At 45.5% G+C, this 20,600-nt stretch overlaps 1 protein-coding gene across 2 annotated transcripts in view; it reads right to left on the bottom strand.

Moving 5' to 3' along the window:
* Positions 1 to 217: 217 nt before the first annotated feature.
* Positions 218 to 20,600, bottom strand: part of DRD3 (dopamine receptor D3) — a 36,032-nt gene continuing 15,649 nt past the window's right edge. Inside the window, exons 3-7 of one of the 2 annotated variants that reach the window (XM_057697379.1) lie at positions 13,466 to 13,608; positions 5,822 to 6,018; positions 1,698 to 1,833; positions 1,551 to 1,598; positions 218 to 414 (exon numbers count right to left, since the gene is read on the bottom strand). In XM_057697379.1, coding sequence (XP_057553362.1) covers positions 218 to 414; positions 1,551 to 1,598; positions 1,698 to 1,833; positions 5,822 to 6,018; positions 13,466 to 13,608 — 721 coding nt within the window. Of the gene's footprint in view, positions 415 to 1,550; positions 1,834 to 5,821; positions 6,019 to 13,465; positions 13,609 to 20,600 lie in introns of both variants that reach the window. The other variant, XM_057697378.1, reaches the window with a different exon arrangement.

The raw sequence follows: 20,600 nt of genomic DNA, 5'->3' as shown, positions 1-20,600 counted from the left end.
CAGGGCGAAGTCAGAGTTTAGACAGGGAGGTAGAACATTCTGTTCTGGAGGAAGCAGTTGCTTACTAACACCTGCCACTCAGGGACGTCCTGGCTTCAGGAATCTCCCTGCCAGATGCCAGAGGACATCGCACAGTCGTTCTGAGCTGGCCCTGGCCAGTGGCCCAGTGGCCTGGCAGCTAAAGGTGGGCACAGGGAGTCTTCTCTCCTCTCCTCCTTCAGCAAGACAGGATCTTGAGGAAGGCTTTTCGGAACTCGACATTGAAGGTGGTGTAGATGACGGGATTGAGGGCGCTATTCACGTAGCCCAGCCACGTGGTGGCACTGTAGAGCTCTGGGGACACGTGGCATGCTTGGCAGTGGGTATTGAGAATGTGGGTCAAGAAGAAGGGCAGCCAGCAGACAATGAAGGTCCCTAGGTTGCAAGGGAAGAGAAAAACTGGGTCAGGGCTTTGCTTATTTTCTTTGCTGTAACATGAAAATGAGTCACAGTTGTCTACTTTGTGGCAGCCACCATGCTGGAAGTTTCACATACCCTTTTAATTTTTACACCAACCCTATGAAGTAGGTGTGATTAGTCACTTTTTTTTTTTAGGTGAGAAAATTAGATGCTAACATCTTTGATTCACCCCAGGCCTTTGCTTCTAAATCAATTTTCTGGTTTGATTTTTAGATAGTTCTTCACTAGTCTTTTCTGCTTCTCAATTCAATTCAAATATTTATTTTATGTCTAGCCATGCAAGACATGATCCTAGGCAGTGATAGGGAAGACGGCCTTAAAGATGCGACTGACATAGTTAAGGAGATTAACATAGGGGTTCTCTGGATATGAGAAATCCCTAGGATATGAGAAGCTTGGGGCTGGTCTGTGACAGTGAACAGGATATGTTCACCCGCACTAGCTGTATATGGTACCCATGACTTATCAATTTTTAATTTCTTTATTTAAATAAATTTGTATTTTTCTACTATAAAAACCAGCCCTGATTTTATACATTATGAAAAACTTGGTAAATATGGAAAAGTAGAAAGAAGCAAAATAATCACCCATCACACAAAGACAATCAATCACTTTTGACATCTGAGTGAATTATTTTCAGTCATTTTTTTCTGTTTAAAATAATCTAGATGTTATAATAGCATATGACAGTAGTCTTTTTTGCATCCTCACATTTTTCACTTAATATTTTTAAATAGGTAAGCATTTAGTAAATATCCAATATGTGCCAGATGCTTTTATTGAATCATCATCTTATTTATGATTTGATTTATCCATTATAATTCCAAGTGAAAGACACAAAACACAGCTCAATTAGGCGACTTGTTCTGTTTCATAAATTTCAGTCTAGGTGTTTTTAATTTCCACCAGAGTTAATATTTATTCACAAACCCTTTTCATTTACATTATAAACATTTATAAATATTACTACAGTCGTTGGATTTCCAATTTCTATTAACTATGATTGCCTTAGTATCCTCCACCAGCTCCACTGAATTCAACCTGACCCAACGTCATCCAACCCATCCCAGCTTCACCTGACTCACACTCACCGAGCACAATGACCAGCATCTGGGTTGCCTTCTTCTCCCGCAGTGGCACTCCCCGAGGCTGCAGGGGCCCCAGCTTCAGGGATGTCGACAACCTGCCATTGCTGAGTTTTCGAACCTCTAAGCTGAGCTTAGGTGCCATGGTGGGGCTGAGGGAGTTCCGAGTCCTCCCTTCTCTTTTCAAGTCTCCTTCCCCTTCTTGGAAGCCTGGTCTTCTCAAGGCAGTATCTTGGCAGATGCTGTAGTAGCGCTTCAGCTCCATGTGTGTCCCGCCAGGGGAGAGGGGCTGTAGGTGTAACAAGAGAGGGTCCTGACATTTCTGGGGATATTGTTTATCTTCTGAATGTTCCTGAGAGGAAACAGAATGCGATGAAGGAAGAAGAAACCATCATTGTGTGAAACCTACAGAGGGTGCCTCTGAGAGTGGTGGGCTCATGGGCAGTTAAGGTAAATGAAATCTGCTTCTGCCTTTACAGCTCAAAAGCACCTACCACATAAAGAACACTTGAGAACCACAATAATCCCTTGAGGAGGGTAGTATAGAATTATAACCTGGCCTCTTCAAGGTGGAATGACCTGGATCTATAGAAGAACATGTCAAATGACACCACTGGGATGTAAGCAGAAAAATCTGGAATGTGGGAAATTATAAGACTCAGTTTCTTCAATAAATAAATTGCAGTGACAACAGCACTACCACTTACCAGGTGCAAAGTATGGAGGTTTATTTGAATTTTGATTCAAATGAACCAACTATAAAAAATTGGTAAGACAACTGGGGAAATTTGAACACTGACTGGATATTTAATGATATTAGGGTATCTTATTAAATCTTTTAGTGTGATGTGGTATTGTGGTTATGTGTTTTATAAAAGAGCCCATATCCTTTAGGGAGTCTTAGAGAAATATTTTTGGCTGAAATGTTATTATGTTTGAGATTTGCTTCATCACAAGCCAGTGGGGGTGTGTGGATGTAGGTGGGAGTGTAGCTGAAAGAAGACAGGGCCATGAGTTGATAATTGCTGAAGCTAGTTGATGACTACTGAAGGCTTAGTTATATTTGTCTTTCTACTTTTTTAGTTTTGAAATTTTCAATAATAATAAGTTAAAAGAAACAGGATTTTCATCTCAGCTTCCTACTTAGTAGATGCATCCTGGGCAAGTTAATTAAATGTCTCTGAGCCTCATTTGTAAAACAGAAAAGAAATGAAAAGAAAGAGGATTGGGATGAGCAGACTCTGAGAGTAGAGCACTGAAGGCACGTGGATGTTTCTGGTATTTTGGGAGGACGTATGTGCTCAACATCTGAACTTCTTCCCATGTTTGAAAAGTCAGATGCTGTGTCAATCTTGAGTAGAAGGCAGGACTCGCCAGCACCTTTACCGAAGCCATAAAAGTCAGATCTTCACCCTCCCCGACCTCCCCACTGGGCAGCTAGAACTCTGGCACAGGAACCAAGCCCAGCCGATTGGAGATTCACACCTATGACCTTGAAGTGGAGCTCACGAAGCAGGGAGACTTCAGAATTCATCCAGCAGTGGTGACACTCAATGTCCAGTGTCCTGGGTATTTGAACCAGATTCTTCCTTAGGCGTGGACAGCATCTTCTGTGGTTGTTCTTCAGCCTTCTCGTCGAGTCTGAGCTACTTGATATCCTTCCAGTAAGTTCCTTTTTTTACATAAGTTAGACAGTGTCAACAACCAATAACCTTCACTAGTCTCTCCTTAGTTCAAGGAATGATAGTCTTCCAGATACACAGGGCTGGTACGCTGTACACAATCAGAAACATTGTTGAATGAATGAATGCAAGTGGCCTGCAAGATGATTTAGTATTTTAAAAACTGTGCTCCACAGAGGGGTTTGTAGGGATTCTATCATAACATATTTTTAAAAATCTGGTTTTCATTTTGATGAGATTTTCTAATAATTAATATGTCTATTGTGTTTTATCTGAATGACCATTTGTAATCGTGACAATATTTATGATTGAGCTGGCATCTAGTGATTTTCTAAAAGATGCGTTATTTCCAAAACTAAAGGACTGGGGACAAATTTTTGAGAGTGCTTATGGAATCTCAAATTTGAGAACACTGACCTAGTACAGCTTGTCTCCATTTCACAGATTTGGAAATTCAGTCCGATAGAAGGAAAGTGATTCTTCCAAGATTATTTATTGGTGAGTGTATTTTTCAGCTCTCTCTGCAAATTTTGTCACCACCTGCATGACTGACATGAAGAAACACCGGGTTTCTTTGGATCTGGCTGGCAGAGCCTTCCGCTCCCAGGTGGCAGGACAGACCCTAATTCTCCACACTGCCGGCAATGCCAGCTTCTTGACTCTTCAATCTCTCCTCTGTTGTCACCGCTTTTCCATCTTTTGGCCTTGGAGCCTTCTCAGACCTTGGATTTGTTATAGGTCACTTTAAATCTCTTATTGATTAAAAAAAATCATTGACAGCAAGAGTCTGTAACTGCTACATCAGGCCTGTGTAAAAGTGGTTAATTAACTATACAGAGGTGAGACAAGGCTTAGATATTCATTATGGGTTTTTGAAACTTTGTTCCTAATATGTACTTGGCTGTGGGGCTCAGGGAGAGGAATACTGGTCTTTTGTCTGACACCTTCAGGCTGCGTTCAGCACTTGGCCTTCTTAGGATGGCAGGGCTAGCTTGAATTGGAAGGACAAGAATCAGGGTGACTATGACATTGTCTTGGTTTTCCCCATATTCAGTGGCAAATAAGACACTTGAAAGTTTCCTGTGAGCCTCCCTTTTCTGCTTTTCTTGGCTCTGCCCATGTCTGTTTTAGTGATGCCCTGTATCCTCTAATGCAGGTGGCTCTGGATGGCATCTTCACACAACACATCCAAGACTCATTGGCTGTGGTCATTGGGATAGAGCCCAATAGCCATATGCTTTTGGAATATCATTTGATAATGCCTATTCTGAAGCTCAAATCAGGCAGAATCTCAGATCTGTTATTTATTATAGATGCAAGTATGAGATTGGGGCTGGATTCCATTTTGGGGTGGAAGCAGAATTAAGTCAAGCCAATGTCTTGAGAAAGGGTCTCTTATTCTTTTCCTACAGTCAAAGGCATGGCTTACTTACCATTTTTCCCGTGGCATCTGATGGAAATCTGGCCCTTACTGAAAACTGCCGAATAGGGAGACTAGTTGAAGGAGAAACAGTTGTGGGTTAAGCTCTATAGAGTTGGGCCATCTAGGTGACAATGCTTTGAATACAACGTGTTCATATCTTCAGTCTTGGGTCCTGACCTCCTATTTCACGGGGGCCAATACTTTTGCTCTACCCAAGTCTTGGGACTTTGAGTTTGAGACTCTGATTCTTATTCAAGTCATTATAAGTTGATCTAGACATCCAACGTGGACCTACCTTCAACATCAAACTCAGTTCTTACTCTATGAAGCCCTTTCCTGAGCATATTGACCTTTATCTTCTCATAACTCCTCCAGCATTTAATATTCAGGCGGTCAGCTTTCTTCATCTCACATTTGGCAGACATCCCGTTCAGCGTTGGGCTGCTCATTAACTTTGGGTGGAGGTGTGTTTTATTTGCTTGTCCAAGATTCTAAGTTACTTGAAGGCAGAGGCTGTATGATATTCCTGCCGTCTCTTCCCCAGCAGATGGCTAGTGATTGATATTCATCCATTCATGCTTCAAGTACACCTTGAAGCATGTGCCAGGCACTGGAATGAGCAGAGTTTACAGGCCAAGCAATCAGAAGATTTCAACGACCTCCCTTTTCAGAGCCTCCAAAGACCGAATAAAATGTGTCATCAGCATTCCATCCCCCCAGCTGGTTAGCGCCTCCGCACAGAGGCAGATCTAGAAAGGACAAGAAGTTTCAACGCACCCCCAGCGATTCTTGATGTGAACGGTCTGGCCAAAAAGTTGTTCGGGAACCGAGCATCAGTGAATGGTAAAGCTGCCACACTGAAACGTCGTGCCTGTGTGACTTCTGAATAGCTGGCCATTTAGGGGAAATGAAAGAATTTGAAGGGAAGCAGAACAAGCCCAGAAACCATCCCATCCTCTTGCTAAGTAAAGTGTGCTCTAGGGAAGACTATCAAAGCACTTTTGCGATTGGATTTCCTACCTTTAAAGCCTAGCCCATATCTGCAGGTTAAAAGGTGGGTATCAGCTGTGTGTCCCCGATGTGGCAGAACAGGCAAAAGCATGCACTGCTGGGCACAGGCCGGGAGGCCACAGGGCTGGGTGGTGTCCCTTCTGTCCCTCTAGGGTGCTTACCTGTTGGGGGAAGCCAGGCCTGACACTGATGCACTGACTGTTCTGTCGAGTGAGGACCCGTCTCCGTCTCCTCTGTCTCAGCACCACGTAGATCCTGGCATAGACGAGGACAGTCACTCCAAAGGGCAGGTAGAAGGACACCACTGAAGAGTAGAGGACAAAGTCAGGGTTGGAGATGGAGCAGATGCTGGGGTCTCCTGTGAGTGAGAGAAGGGGAGAAAGCAACGTAGTTGGCCCAGTATGGGACCTCGGTGGGGAGCACAAAATACGGCCCCGCATCACGTGTGGTGTTTCCCTCGTCGAATCCACAATGGAGCTTTGAGACACACTGGGGGCCGGTCCCACCTGCCCCCTCATCCGTTTACACGCTGCCTCCTCCGTGGAGGCTTCCTTGCTTGAGTGTCTCAGTCAGAAGCAACCCTTAACTTCCTTTGTGCCCCACAGCCCTCTACTGTCGCCACTTTTTGTGTGGTTAGCACACACGGCTTGATTGTTCAGCTGTGGGTGGGGGGGGAGTGAGGGTGCCATCTCAGATACCTGTATCGTCCACTCGCTGAGAGTAGGAGGTCTAATTCATCTTTGTGTCGCTCACAGTTCACTTTAAAAGACAATTTACCGATGATTACATGCCAGACACCGCTCTACACCAGGGCTGCAAAGATGAATAGGACACGGTGTCCTCCCTTGAAGGCGCGCACAGCCTAGACAGACAGACGATCCTTTCTGTATGCTGTGCTAAGTGTCACAGAGGAATGCGGCCTGGGAGGCTGGGTGGGGGTGGGGATGTTGCGGAGCAACAGAGCAGAGGCTCTCTGGAGGGATGCAGCCCCCAGAAAAGGGCCTGTTGAACGCAATGAAGGAAAGGAGGAAGGCTTTTCACTGAGAATGCCAGGTCCCCAATTTTGAATCCGAATTGTGGGGCAGGTGCTGGCTGAATATAGGCAAGTCTGTTTTTCGGGGAATGCCAGGACTGCTCAGGGGCGAGCTGGGAACAGAGCCAGCAGACATATTGTCATCATGGACAAGGTGGATGGAGGCATGTCCTCGTCCTTGCTTTACTCCTGAAACGCTCCTGCCCCTCTCCTTAGCAGGGTCCTGCCGCTGTGTCTTCTTCACTAGCAGATGTTGAGGTTCCCCCAATAGCCAGAGTAAGGCCTAGAACTCGCCCCATCTTGAAAAAGGAAAGGGAAGAAAGCTAATATCTTCTAGGTGATTGCAAGGGCTTTATACACATTATCTTCCCTAATCATTGTGGCAACAGGATGCAGGCAGGTGCCCTTCCCGTCTCTATTCTCAGGTGAGCAGACCAAGGCTCAGACAGCTTCAGTAAGTGGCCCAAGATCACACATCCTGGAAGGGGTGGAGCCTGGACCCATTCCTCCAGTCCTTCTGACCCCCCGACCAATGTTCTTTCTATGATTCTGACTCTCCACCTCCCTCTACCATTGGGACACGATAAATTTGCACTTTGTCCTGTCAGCAGCAGGTGCCGGCACATCCAGCCAATCTTCATAAAGGCATGGGCATTCTCCAGTCCAAGAGCTGGCCTCGGAAGATGCAGCCTCAGGTGAGAATGGGCGAGGAGAGGGCCGTGGCCACGTGGGCCCCTCATTGTGCGTCTTGGTCTACGGAGGTAGGCAGAGGCCAGGCAGCCTGAGGCGGAAGACCCAGGTCTCCATTTACTACCTGTCTGACCTTGGGCATGTTACCTAACTATGCCAAGCCTCAGTTTCATTCTCTGTAAGAGAAGGACAAAAATATTGTCTCATGTAGTGGTTGTGAGACTAAATGGTAGCTATTATCATTATTAATTGTTTACTAGTATTTATTATATACCTCCTCTGAGCTTTTTGAATTTCTTCTCTTTCTTTCTTTCTTTCTTTCTTTCTTTCTTTCTTTCTTTCTTTCTTTCTTTCTTTCTTTCTTTCTTTCTTTCTTTTCCTTCCTTCCTTCCTTCCTTCCTTCCTTCCTTCCTTCCTTCCTTCCTTAAATATTTATTTATTTATTTATTTATTTTGGTTGCACTGGGTCTTAGTAGCGGCATGCAGGATCTTCGTTGTGGCATGCGGGATCTGGTTCCCCAACCAAGGATCTAATCTGGGCCCCCTGCATTGGGAGAGCAGAGTCTTAGCCACTGGTCCACCAGAGGAGTCCCTCCTCTGAGCGTTTTGAACTTGAAAGGGGAGGTATCGCTTGGAATGAAAATTTGGAGAGAGACTTACAGGGAACAATATTTGTGGGGGAGAGAAGGGAGCAACAGCTAAGAATTAAAACCAAACAAACAAGAAAGAGTGTGTTCAGTGCTCATTGAGGCATTTTAATGACAGCACTGCCACCAGAACCTTTATGAGCTACTCCAAATTCTTGGATTCTCTTGGGAAGGAGGTAAAATTCAGGTAAAATTAGTGTTATCTCACCAAAGCCTGTATCGTCATCCTTTAGGAAATGGTTCATAAAACTTTGACTGGTGGTCACCAAAATGGCATCTCCTGGTCGTCTGGGGGAGACGGGGTTGGGGGTAGGGATAGGCTGGCAGCTGGCGGTCTTTCTGAATCTATAAGGAGCCGTGCTGCAGTGATCATCCCTCCCCTGCAAACAGCTCCCGTGTAGTCAGTGTCTCACTGTGATTGAAATGCCTCCTCTGATGAGGAGGTACCTCAACACATTTTGTAGTGAGAGGGGGTCAGAGGGGTGGCAGGGCCACTTTCCCCCTATTCTTCTTGTTGCCGTCCCTGGTGTGCTGGAGAGCCCCCATGCGTCTCTCCAGATACACCTTCTACCCTTCCCTATCCTCCTCTGGGTTCTGGGAGGCTGACCTCTGTATTTTATATATTAACTACTACATTCGAAAAGCCAGCAGCAAAAGAGGGTATAGTATGCTTCCGTTTGTGGAAAAATGGACACACACAAACACTCACACATGTGCACGCACGGGTGTGCATAGGCACTTGGTTCAAGTGCGGCATACGGAATCTTAGTTCCTGGACCAGGGACTGAACCTGTGCCCCCTGCGGTGGAAGCGTGGAGTCTTAACCACTGCACCACCAGGGAAGACCCGAGCATTATCTTTTAAGAAAATTGGTGTTTGCTTCTAGAGAGGGGACAGGAGGACTGGCAATCTAGGGTAGAAGGGAGACGTACATGTACGTCTGTGTGTATACCTCCGTGTGCCTTATGTTTTATCACGTACAAGCGTTTATTTTTCCATTAAAAGCATTGAAATACTGAAACATTGAAATTTGTATGAGAAACAGAGTGAAGAGAGAGCACACAGCTATTTCAGAATCGCTGATCAACGAAGACCTGCAGTGAGTGCACAATCCCTGAACCTGCACTGTCACCCTTCCTTCCTTCCCTACCTAAGAAACTGCTGCCTGGCCTTAGAGTTTTGCAGCCTCTCCCAGAACTTCTCCACGTTACGTGTCCCGTGAGGCCCGTCAACAGGCAGAGGGACACTGGAGGCCTGGCCTGGGAGCGTGTCCTGCGGGCAGGGCGGAGTGGAACAGCACGCGTGGCAATCCTGAAAGCGTCTCTCTGCTGAGCTCCGAGAAGGCGGTGAGGGCAGTGAGGCCCCCAGGAGCTAGGCCTCCCCAGGAGACGAGGTGCATCGTTTTGATTATTTAACTGAAACAGTACTGTGCTGTCAGCACGACAGTTATTGAACGAACACATGAATGATGACTTAACAAGCAAAGTGTACACATGAACATTTTCCATAAACACCTCAGCAGTCACTAGCTGGAGCATAACAGGGAAGGCCAGGAGGTCACTCCCCATCCTCTGAGATCGGGATGTTTATCCCAACTAATCTCAACAGCTAAGGAGGAAAGACATCCACGGACTCACTCAACACAAGTTTACGGGGTACCTGCCGTATTCAAGGCCCCGTGCTGGGTGATGAAACACTGCATATCTTTCACGGGCTAGCCTGGGAACTGGAGTCCCACAGTCATGTGAACGGCGACGTCAAAAGCAAGTTGAGTTGAGACATTCATGAACTTCTAGCTCATTGAAGGATTTGTCCTCCATTTGTTTCCAAAAACAGGAGATCTCGATGAGTCAGATTGAAGGTGAGCCTCGTATTCTCTTTGTGCTTCTCCACCAAGCCCCCCCCACCCCCAGATGCAGGGTTCTAAAAGCCAGGTGAGGCGTTCTTTTGCTAGAATCTAAATAGCTCTCCCGCATTTCCTTGTTTCAAGGGAAAATTAAGTCAGTTGGTGTGACTTTCTCAACTTTAAATTTTTCTACCCTTGCACGTTTCTGAAACCCTGGTCACCAGCTATTGCTTATTTATTCTGGAGTTTTTAATAAGCCAATAGTTATCTGATTTAAATACTAGTTATTTTAAATTTAAATTCTAGTTATTTTTAAATACTAGCAGAAATTTAAATACTAGTTATTTTTAAATACTAGCAGAAATTTAAATACTAGTTATTTTTCTTATCTGTGAAATAAAAGGATCAGGCATCTTTTGGGTTTCCTCTAGTACTAACACTCCATCCTCCACTGCCATGAGGGGCTGTTGATGATGTGATATTTGGCTCCTGAGCCCTGGGCCTCTGCTGGGAGCTGGGCCCCAGGGGTCTGCCAGGCCCCACAGTCTTGGAGCTCCTGCCTATGTGCACATCCAGAAATGCATGCCACCCTTTTCTCAGACAACAAGAGCAACTCCAAGATGCAAGAAACTGAAGTTCAACTCTTCTCCGCCTTACATTCTCGGACAATTCACAGTCCAACGTGGCAGCCTGCTTCATGGAAAGAAGAGCCCTGCCGGAAAGTTCTGTTTTGTGTTGCACTTAGTAGAAGTCCAGCCACTTCCGATATCAGGTGCTGTTGGCAGTATCCTGCCCTTTTCTTCTCTACTTCTCACAGGGGGCGTAGGAAAAATGGCCGAGAGAAGTCATTTATATCGGGCTTTCGAATGAACTCGGGAAATTCCTTATAGATGTAAGAGGTGCTGGAGGAACCCACATCTATCAAGATAATGAAGCTTTGCTGTGAAGGTCAGACCGAAGCAGAGAAAGATGGTTGGGCTTCTCTGCCCTGAGGCCTGCTCACAAATGCCCAGAACTAATGTTCTAGAATGAGATGACTAGGCTCCTCTGGGACCACCGACAGGACCACCACTGTTTACATTGCCCTTGGAGCAGGGGCATAGTTACATTGTGAGGCAGAGGAACATCTTCTAATACGTAGTAATAATAACAACAATAACACTAGCTAATCTCTGTTGGGCTTTTACAATGGACCTGACACTTTAACACAATATATGAATAAGTGGAGAGCCTACTATAGTACAATTAATACATTTAAAAGTGAGAGAGAGAGAGATGAGAAAAAAGGGAGCCTGTATGTGTTAAGTTACGAGCCTTTTTTGCCTTCTCAATTCTATACTTGAAAATCCTTTTGGAAAGATTTTTCTGAGTTTTTTTTCTGGAACAGTGATGACCTCACTGGTGGTGACAACACTGCAATTAGCACATCATTCTTCTTCATTTTATATGTTGACATTAACTGGGAACTCTGTCTAATGTCAGATTTTGAGACTAAGTGTTACCAAAGTGTGTGTGTGTGTGCGCGTGTGTGTGTGAGAGCATGAGTCAGACCACCCCCTCCAGCTTCCAAGAATGAGTAAGAGGAACCACTCCGCTGAGCAAATGTTGGTGGGGCTTCGGTGCTGGCCGGGTAAGGACTGTCTTGGTCCAGCAGCCATACGACAAATTCCAACTGAGAAGTCATCTTCTTATTGAGACATGGACATAGAAGGTGGCTTAGTTATCAGACGAACCCCCAAAGCACATGTAGACTCATCAAAATGGCATCTAAGTGGCAGTCAGTCTCCATAGGCATGTTAGAGGCTGTTGCCTTGGTGCACGCGCACACACACGTGTTTGTGTGTATAACGTATCTCTGGTGAGCGGTAATGGGAAGCGGTGAAGAGTAATGCAAAGATGACAACATCATGTTTTAGGAATACCCTGAGGTAACCAGGAGCATCTTTGTTGGATAACTTGGCTACTTAACCTCTAGTGTGGCAGAGAAAAAGCCTGGCCTTGAGCAGGTGATATGTGCTTGGCATGTATATGTATGTTATCCCAATTTAATCCTTACTTAATTGTAAGAAAAGCTCTGTGAAGGAGGTAGAGTGGAGTTATATCATATGTAGGCTTAGATTCTAGAGTCAGTGAAAATTATAGAGTCAAAATTCACCCTCAATCACGTATATAAATCACGTATATATACAAGGTTTGATTACAACTCTGAATGCTGATAAGTAAAGACGTATGACACACGCAGAAATATGTCATCTATTATAAAGAGTTCAACATAACATACAATTTTAGAGATGAAGTGCTGGATTTATTTGCAGGAAGCCATATATAAAAGTAAATATTGAAACCTTCCTAACTAAACACATAGACCTAGTCCACATATTTGATTTTGTTCAAGTTTATGCTTATTATCCCAAATTTATCAATAAGAAAGCTTAACTTAGAAAAGGTAAGTAACTTGTTCAAGCAGACACAGCTGTTAAGTAGTAGAACTGGAGTTTGAATCTAGGTTTTTCTGACTCCAGAGCCTCTGTCTTCCTAAATGTATTTTTGACTTCTAAATAATTGTCCAGCAAATGATTCTTTGAGGACTGTTAAGATTTGCCTGTATTTATATGTAATGTGTTACACATAATATATCTGTATACACATAAATACACAGCTACGTGACTTGTACATACATACCAGAAATCCATGAACCTGGAACATAGTAGGAATTGGATGAATTGACTCAAATGAACAAAATAAGAGATCCAGATGAACACTAGAACATGAGTCAATCAGTTCTCTCCTAGGGAACACTTGGTGCTTATTGTCAATATCTGTTACTATACTATATGTGCTAATAGTTTTCATTCAACACATGAAATTCTTGAGGCTGAAAGATGGTCATGGTCATGGGACAGACACTGAAGGCACTGATCCATATGGGGTATAAGTTTGGATCAGTGTCATATCTAAAATCCCGGACAGCTCAGATACACACATTTTTCATCCATTTGTCCGTCCATCCATCCATCCATCCATCCATCCATCCATCCATCCAGTAGAAGATGCACCATTTACCAAGCACCATGGCCAGAATTTTTGTATATTAAAAACTATAAAATACATCCTCCAGGAATTTAGGAATTTATCCTAGTTCCCAAATGCTAGAATGATTCTTATGGAGTAAAAAGTTAGAAATGTATACCCTACTCCAGGGCTCTCATGATATTTAATTTTGTATTGTAAATCCATTACGACTTATCATCTTTTCATTAGCAAACCTCACCTGAATTATTCATATAGCATAGTTTTTTAACTGGCACACTTCTTCAAATGAATACAATGGCATTTCTTTCAAAATAGGAGTAAGCCGGACTTCTCATTAATCGGGGAAGAACATTACTCCTGCACCATTAATTGAAGAGGTTTTCTTTCTGTTTTATTTATAATCAATAAAGGCCAATGCTTTGCAGTCTATAGCATCCTCATCTGATTACAAAGTACATTGACCAGAGGTCAGACGTTTCAGGGCTGAGCACCACTCACAGACATTCACATGTGCTGTGAATCACGCGGGTGTTGGCAGTAGGGCCGTCACTGTTACCTGTGGTGTTGAAGCCAAAGAGGAGAGGGCAAGACACGGCAAAGGCCAGCACCCAGACGGCCGTGATCATGAGGGCCACGCGCCGACAGGAGCTCTGTCCTGTGCCATGTTGGTAGTGAACTGGCATGACCACTGCTGTGTACCTGTGAAAGATGGGGCAGAGAGGACAGACATGATGAGAAAGGTTCAAAAGACAAGCTGAAAGAGGTTACTAGAGAAATAATCAGATTGATACACGTGGCAGAGAAAAATACTTTGGCTGGAGAAACTTAGAGAGAAAGGGGTATTTGAGTGAACATAGCAGAAGGGCTGAGATAAGATAGGTGAAGAACTCATTGAGGGAGGTAAGCAGAGAAAGGGAGAAAGAATAAAAAGCATAGCATCGTGACCCTGGGTTGCTGGAGAGCTTCTTACTAGTGCTGGTTGACAGCCCAGCATATCCTAGCCTTATATTCACACACCCTTAACCCTGAAGACTCTAGATGCTGGTTTGTGTGCCGTTATGTTCTCCCACAGTTTTTCAGATAATGACGGAACTGTGCCCAAAGAGGATGTTTATCCCTGTTTGTATCCTAACGTTAATTCTAACCCTCGTAGTGACTATTCCAAGTAGCAGAGGTTTTGTAAATAGAGATGAGTAATATTCACTGAAGGCTCATTTTAAAATCAAGTTTTCATGCTGTCTTAGTCTGTTTGGGCTGCTATATCAGAAATAGCATAGACCGGGGGCCTTAAAGAACAAATATCATGTTTCACAGTTCCCAGGAGGCTGGGAAGTCCAGCACATTGGAAGTCCAGCATCAATGTGCTGGCAGATTTGGTGTCTGGTGAAAGCACACTTTTTTGTTTGTAGATGGCTGTCTTGCTGTGTTCTCTCACGGCGGGAGGGGTGAGGGGAGCTCTCTGGGGTCTCTTTTATAAGGGCATGAAGGTGGATCCCTAATCACCACCCAAAGATCCCTCCTCCTGGCACAATCACACTGAGAGTTAGGATTTTAATATATTAATTTGGCGGGGGGACACAAACATTCAGTCTACAGCACATGCTTTTACATGGTCAAAGCACAGTTTCTTTTTTTAAATTTTTAAAAATTTTTATTCATTTTTAGATTTATTTTATTATTTTATTTATTTACTTCATTTTTGGCTGCGTTGGGTCTTTGTTGCTGCACGTGGGCTTTCTCTAGTTGCAGCGAGCCGGGGCTACTCTTCATTGCGGTGTGCAGGCTTCTCACTGCGGTGGCTTCTCTTGTTGCGAAGCACAGGCTCTAGGTGTGCGGGCTTCAAAAGTTGTGGCATGTGGGCTCAGTAGTTGTGGCTCATGGGCTTAGTTGCTCCGCAGCATGTGGGATCTTCCCAGCCCAGGGATCGAACCTGTGTCCCCTGCATTGGAAGGTGGATTCTTAACCACTGTGCCATCAGGGACGTCCAAAGCACAGTTTCTTATTCTTGTTGAGTATTGTTGTCTTTTCTTTGGTATCTGCACATATACATTTATAGCTGCTTATTGGACTCGCCTGCACGATTGTCCCATGGTTGTCCCAAACTCAGGTTACCTGAAATAGATCTTCCTGTTTCGCTATACTTCTTAACCTGGTTCCACTTCCTGCCTTTGTTCAAGACATTTACACCCAACTCTCAGGCTTTTTGACTCCTTGGCTCTTCCACATGATTTGCTCACCCATTCATTTAGCCTTTCATTCATTCAATATTTATTGAGTTCTTATTGTACCCCAGGCCTTATTCCGGAAATACAGAGAGGTGCTAATGGGACATTGTCTCTGTCCTTCTTGAGCTTGGAGTTGCGTGGAGTGGATGGATGAAAACAAATATTAACATAAAGTGAAGAGTATCGCGGAAGAAGTAAGCTGGCTGATGTGTTGAAGGGTAGTGGAGGCTGTAAAGAAGGGGCAAAGTGACATAAGTGGGCAGGGAAATGAGTGGGGTGAGAGGGAGCCAGACATGAGGGGAGGTAGGAGAAGAACGCTTTAGGCAGAAGGACAGCAGGCCCTGTAAATTTACCCATTATGGCATCTTCCCCATTTATCCATGAATTTCTTTTGCACCCCCTTTTCTCTGTGATGGCCACAGGCTGGTCTCTTGTTGCCAGGTCCCCAAACTGATTTCATCATATCCCTCCCCCCCCCCACCCCATGGCCTCTCAGCTGAAAACTGTCTGAAATAGGCATAGTTCTAAGATGACCCCCAAGATCCATGCGCTGTGAAACTAGTAGAACTAGTAGAACTCCTGTGATTAGATTCCATATCAATAGACTGAGTTAATCAAAAGGGAGAGTATCCTGGGTGGGCCTGACCTAATCAGGCGAGCCCTTAAAAGGGACTGGGCCCTTCCTTAATTTAGAGATTCAAAGCACGAGAAATCATCCTCCTGGCCTTCAAGGGGCACACTGCCCTGTTTGGGAAAAGGCCATTTGGCAGGCAACAGCAAAGGCCTATGGAAGCTGAGAACAGCCCCCAGCTGACAACCACCAGGAAAGTGGGAGCCTCCGTCCTGTAACTGCAAGGAACTGAATTACTAACAACCTGAATAAGTCTGGAAGACGAAAACACAGGTCAGCCTAGACCTCATTTTCAGCCTTGGGAGACCCTGAGCAGAGAACCTACCTACACTGTGCACAGACTTTTGACCTGTGAGATAAAAAATGGATATAGCTTGTCACTACATTTGTGATAATTTGTTACATAGCAGAAGAAAACAAATGCAATGTCAATACTTAGCCTTTCCCAACATGACCCTAACTTGCCTTGCCAACCTGACCTCCCGTTGGTCCCTGACACTTACTTTTAACTCCAGCCACACTGGCCTAGTGATCAGTAACTTTCAACAGTCTTTGTTCAGTCCATTATCCCTTTTCCTTCCCTGGGTAGCTCAGTTTTTCTCTCCTTTAATCCCCAGATCAGCTCTCCAGTAACCTTCCCCGTCCTCCCACCTTATAGAGACTTCTAACTCTGAACGCAGAGCCCTCCTATGCCAATCAATCACATTGCCCTTCTGCGTGCAATATCTTGCCTTCTTATTGGACTTGCCACATGGCTGGAGAGAATTAGCTCCTGTATGATTTAAGCTACTTCGTGGCTCAAGTCATCTTATAGCCTGGGTGTTCCATATAGGTCCTTGCACAAAGCAAGTAGTGAGACTGATTGCCTCATGGATCCCGAAGGCCTCTTTCCCCATAAGAGGACAATTCTAGTTCTATCCTAACTCAAGGGATCTAATATGTATAGCTGGGTCTACATAGTCTCAATTTTTATTTATTTACTTATTTATTTATTATTGAAGTATAGGTGATTGAAAATGTTGTGTCAGTTTCAGGTGCACAGCAAAGTGAATCAGTCATATATATATATTCTTTTCTCAGATTCTTTTCCCATATAGGTTATTATAAAATATTAAGGATAGTTCCCTGTGCTATGCATTTCCTTGTTTATCTATTTTATATATAGTAGTGTGTATATGTTACTCCTAAATTCCTAATTTATCTGTCCTGCCCACATTTCCCCTTTGGTAACCTTAAGTTTGTTTTCTAGGTCTGTGAGTCTGTTTCTGTTTTGTAAATAAGTTCATTTGTATCAGTTTTTTAGATTCCACATATAAGTGATACCATACGGTATTTGTCTTTCTCTGTCTGTCTTCACTTAGTATGATAATCTCTAGGTCCATCCATGTTGCTGCAAATAGCATTCTATCATTCTTTTTTATGACTAATATTCCACTGTGTATATGTGCCACATCTTTTTTAATCTTTTCATCTGTTGATGGACACCTAGGTTGCCTCCATGTCTTGGCTACTGTAAATAGCACATACACTCAATTTTTCATTGTCTTCTCAGTGTCCAGGGAACTGGGGGCCAGATGCAGAGCAGGCACCCCCTTAGCTCCTCCTGTGCCCCTCAAGGCTTGGGGCTGAGGACGGGAAGGACAGATCCTGGGCTAGAGGGGGTGGGGCAGTGCTACCCATGCTCCCCCTTCATGTGCCAGCCGCCTGCCTCATCCGCCTCTTGTGCATCTGGCCTTAGAGTTCGTGTGTTAACATTCGTATCCCCAAAGAGCAGCTTGAGAGTCAAGGGCTGAGATGGAGGCAGACTCTGCAGAACTTGGCCTTGGCACCCTGATAGGTCACAGAGGTGGCTTCTTTCTCAAGAGGGATAAACAGAGTGCTTATTTAATAAGGCCAAAGTAAGATCCCACCACCAACCCCAAGGAAGGCCCATGACAACCCAGTTCCCTTCTCCTGACGCACATACACTACAAATTCTCCCTTGAATCCCTAACTTGGTGATGAAGGAGCAGAGCAAGTAGCACCTGGCGTTCCTCCAGGCTTCTCACTCTCCTCAGGACTTTAGATGCTGCCGGGGCAGTGACCTGGGCCTTTGCATCAAATATGTCAACCAGGGCCTGGCTCTTAGCAGTGATCCCTGAGGCATCTTGGAGGAGAGACTGAGCCTTGAGTCCTGCAGCTGTCCTGGCCAAACAGCTGCTGAGGGTCAGGTAGGAAAGGTATGACACACTGCCTCCTGTCCAGCCCTGCGGTTGGGCCTACGCCTTCATTTACATAATGACCTCTGACCTCAAAGACCCTAACCAACCCATACATTCGGTCGTGTGCTGTTAAAAGTCTAACAACTGGCTCTCCAGGTGGAAAAAAGCCCTAATTTACTCCATTTGTCAATTTCTGTGGTACAAATACTCCCAGCATTGTCCATGTCAGGTTACACGAATGGTTTAATAACTGGCTCAAAAAACTCCTAACATTTTGCCCATCAGCGCGCACTAGCCATTACGAGCTGACTCCAGGTCCACCTCTGAACGTTGCCCGCTTCCCTAAATATGCTTTAATGTTTTACTTCTTGGAGGCTCCCATTAATTCAATGAGTCCGTACGTGTGGGGAGCACTGGCTTCATTCTATAAAGGAGGAACTGGAGTCACAGAGAGGTTACATGATGAAATCAAGTTCTCATAGCTGGTGGTGGCAGAGTCTCCGAGGCCGGGTCTCTCCTGGGTCCCCAGCTCCCCCGCGAGGGCATTGCAAGTCTCTGAGGCCTTGTGAGGACAAGGGCTTCCTCAGGAAATGCGGCACTGAAGGGTGGTCTGTACTTTGAGAGCGCAGTAGCTGCCCAGAACTGAGTTTCCCCAATTAGCTTGACTCTATTAATTTCCTGGGGGTCCTGTTAAAACACATACTACAAGGGCACACCCTTGGATATTTGCTCCACTCCAGAAGTATGTATTTTTAACAAGCAAGTGTATCTTATGATTAGACAAATTGGAGAAAGCGTGCATTAGGGAAAACTTCTGTGTCAAAATCTCTTGTGACCTTGGGTAAGAAGTGAGAGATGAGACTACATTTACCGCTGTTACATTAGTATTTTTTTCTTCTTAGTTTTAAAACATGATTAAACTTTTAGAATACACGAGACGCTCTTCCCCCCACTCCTCCCTCCCCCAATTTGCTTCCAGGGTTTTTCTGCCAGGAGGCTTGCCATCGGGGCTGAGATGCGGGGGCTGTTCCGGCATCGGCCACCGGAGGGCACCAGAATGCAGCGAGAGCTCCGCCGGCGCGGCGGGGTGAGATGCTCACGGCTCCCCCGGAGGCTCTCCAGGCCCGGTGGGGAGGCGGGGAGCGAAAGCTCGGGGGCGCCCTCCTGGTTCCTGCCGCGCTGCAGGGACCCTGAATTCCAACTCAAGCAGACTGCCCAGCCTCTGCTCTCCTCCCGAAGAATCGATCTCAGATGATCGAACTCAGGCCAGGGCAGGGCTGGGCGGGGGCCCGATGCGCGCGCTGCCCCAGTCGCCGCCGCATCCCTTTGCGCTCCTATAGCTTTTTGGGTATTTTCTGGCGTGGCCGGAACACTGGCAGTGTGCTCAGTGGGTAAGTCAGTGGACGTGGGAACTGGCTGATTAGCGGCTGAACCCCGCTTGGCCTGCCACTGAACCACGTGGCCATGGACCAGAGATTTGACTTCTTTGAGACCCAGCGTCCTCATCTGCACGGTGGGTATGATGAGGAGATGATCTCTGTGAAGTTTTTTAGCACAATGCCCTGTCCATATTAAGCATTCAAAAAATAGTATTATTATTATTGTCGTTGTTATTGTGCTAGCTAGCCCAAGGGATCCGTGGTTGTTCATATCAATGAGCTTACGCATGTCTGTCCCTTATTCCTGGTTATTAAGGAATATTAAATTTATTTCTCAAACAAACAAGGATACAACCCTTTCTCTGAGCCACACAACTGTTCAAAAATGCTTTACAAATAGTAACTCATTCACTTTTGGTAACAACCCTTCTGCTATGATCTCCACTAAACAGATAAGGGAACCGAGGCCAGGAAAGATTAACTGACTTGCTCAAGAGCACATTGCTATTAAGTGGAAGAGCCAGGATTTCCAGCCAGGCAGTGTGACTCAGAGCCAGGGGGCCCGGAGGACCGCTAAGCCTCTGAGAAAGGCAGAGAGCTGGAGTTGAAAGAGGGTGATGGAATGCCTCTTCCTGCACCTAGCAGCTGTGTGATCTAGGCAAGTTTACCTACACGGTCCAGCCTTAAGAATCCGGACAAGACGCCGACCTCGCTGGGGTGTTGTGAGGGTCAGCAACAGTGACAAGCTCCTGGCGCACGGCATGTAGTACACACGCCTTCCAGCGCTGTCGCGTTCAGATTCACCCAAGTGAGGATTAGCACAGAGCTGGCCAGGGCACTGAAGACAAAGGAAATGTGCCTAGTTTACTCCCAGGAAATAGCACCTGGGGAGCTGGGTGCCAGCATGGCCAGAGGCCCCTCCCTCAGTGTCCCATCCCCACCTCCACCAATGAAGGGGCCAGACAGAGTGTGGATGTGGGAGTCGGGAGACTCAGATTCTAGTCTCAGACCTAAGAGGCTACAGGACCTGGTGTGCGCATTTAGTTTAACGCATTTCTGCACAAACGGATTAAACTCTAATGCCCCTTTGGACTCCCAGTCCCGTGACTGGGGTTTGTGGGCTTGCCACTCTACCGAAGGTCTCAGGATCCTCTGCCTGGAGCCCTGTCCCCAGGTGGGAGTGTGTGGGTGTGTGTGGGGGGGTTCTGAGGAGGGTGCATCCTGAGGAAGCGGCAGTGGGGGAGGAAGGGGCCGT

The sequence above is a fragment of the Hippopotamus amphibius genome, chromosome 10, assembly GCF_030028045.1.
Source record: "Hippopotamus amphibius kiboko isolate mHipAmp2 chromosome 10, mHipAmp2.hap2, whole genome shotgun sequence".
In the NCBI taxonomy this organism is placed as follows: Eukaryota; Metazoa; Chordata; class Mammalia; order Artiodactyla; family Hippopotamidae; genus Hippopotamus; species Hippopotamus amphibius.
Note: the sequence above shows the minus strand (reverse complement) of the source record. Positions and strands in the feature narration are given on the sequence as shown.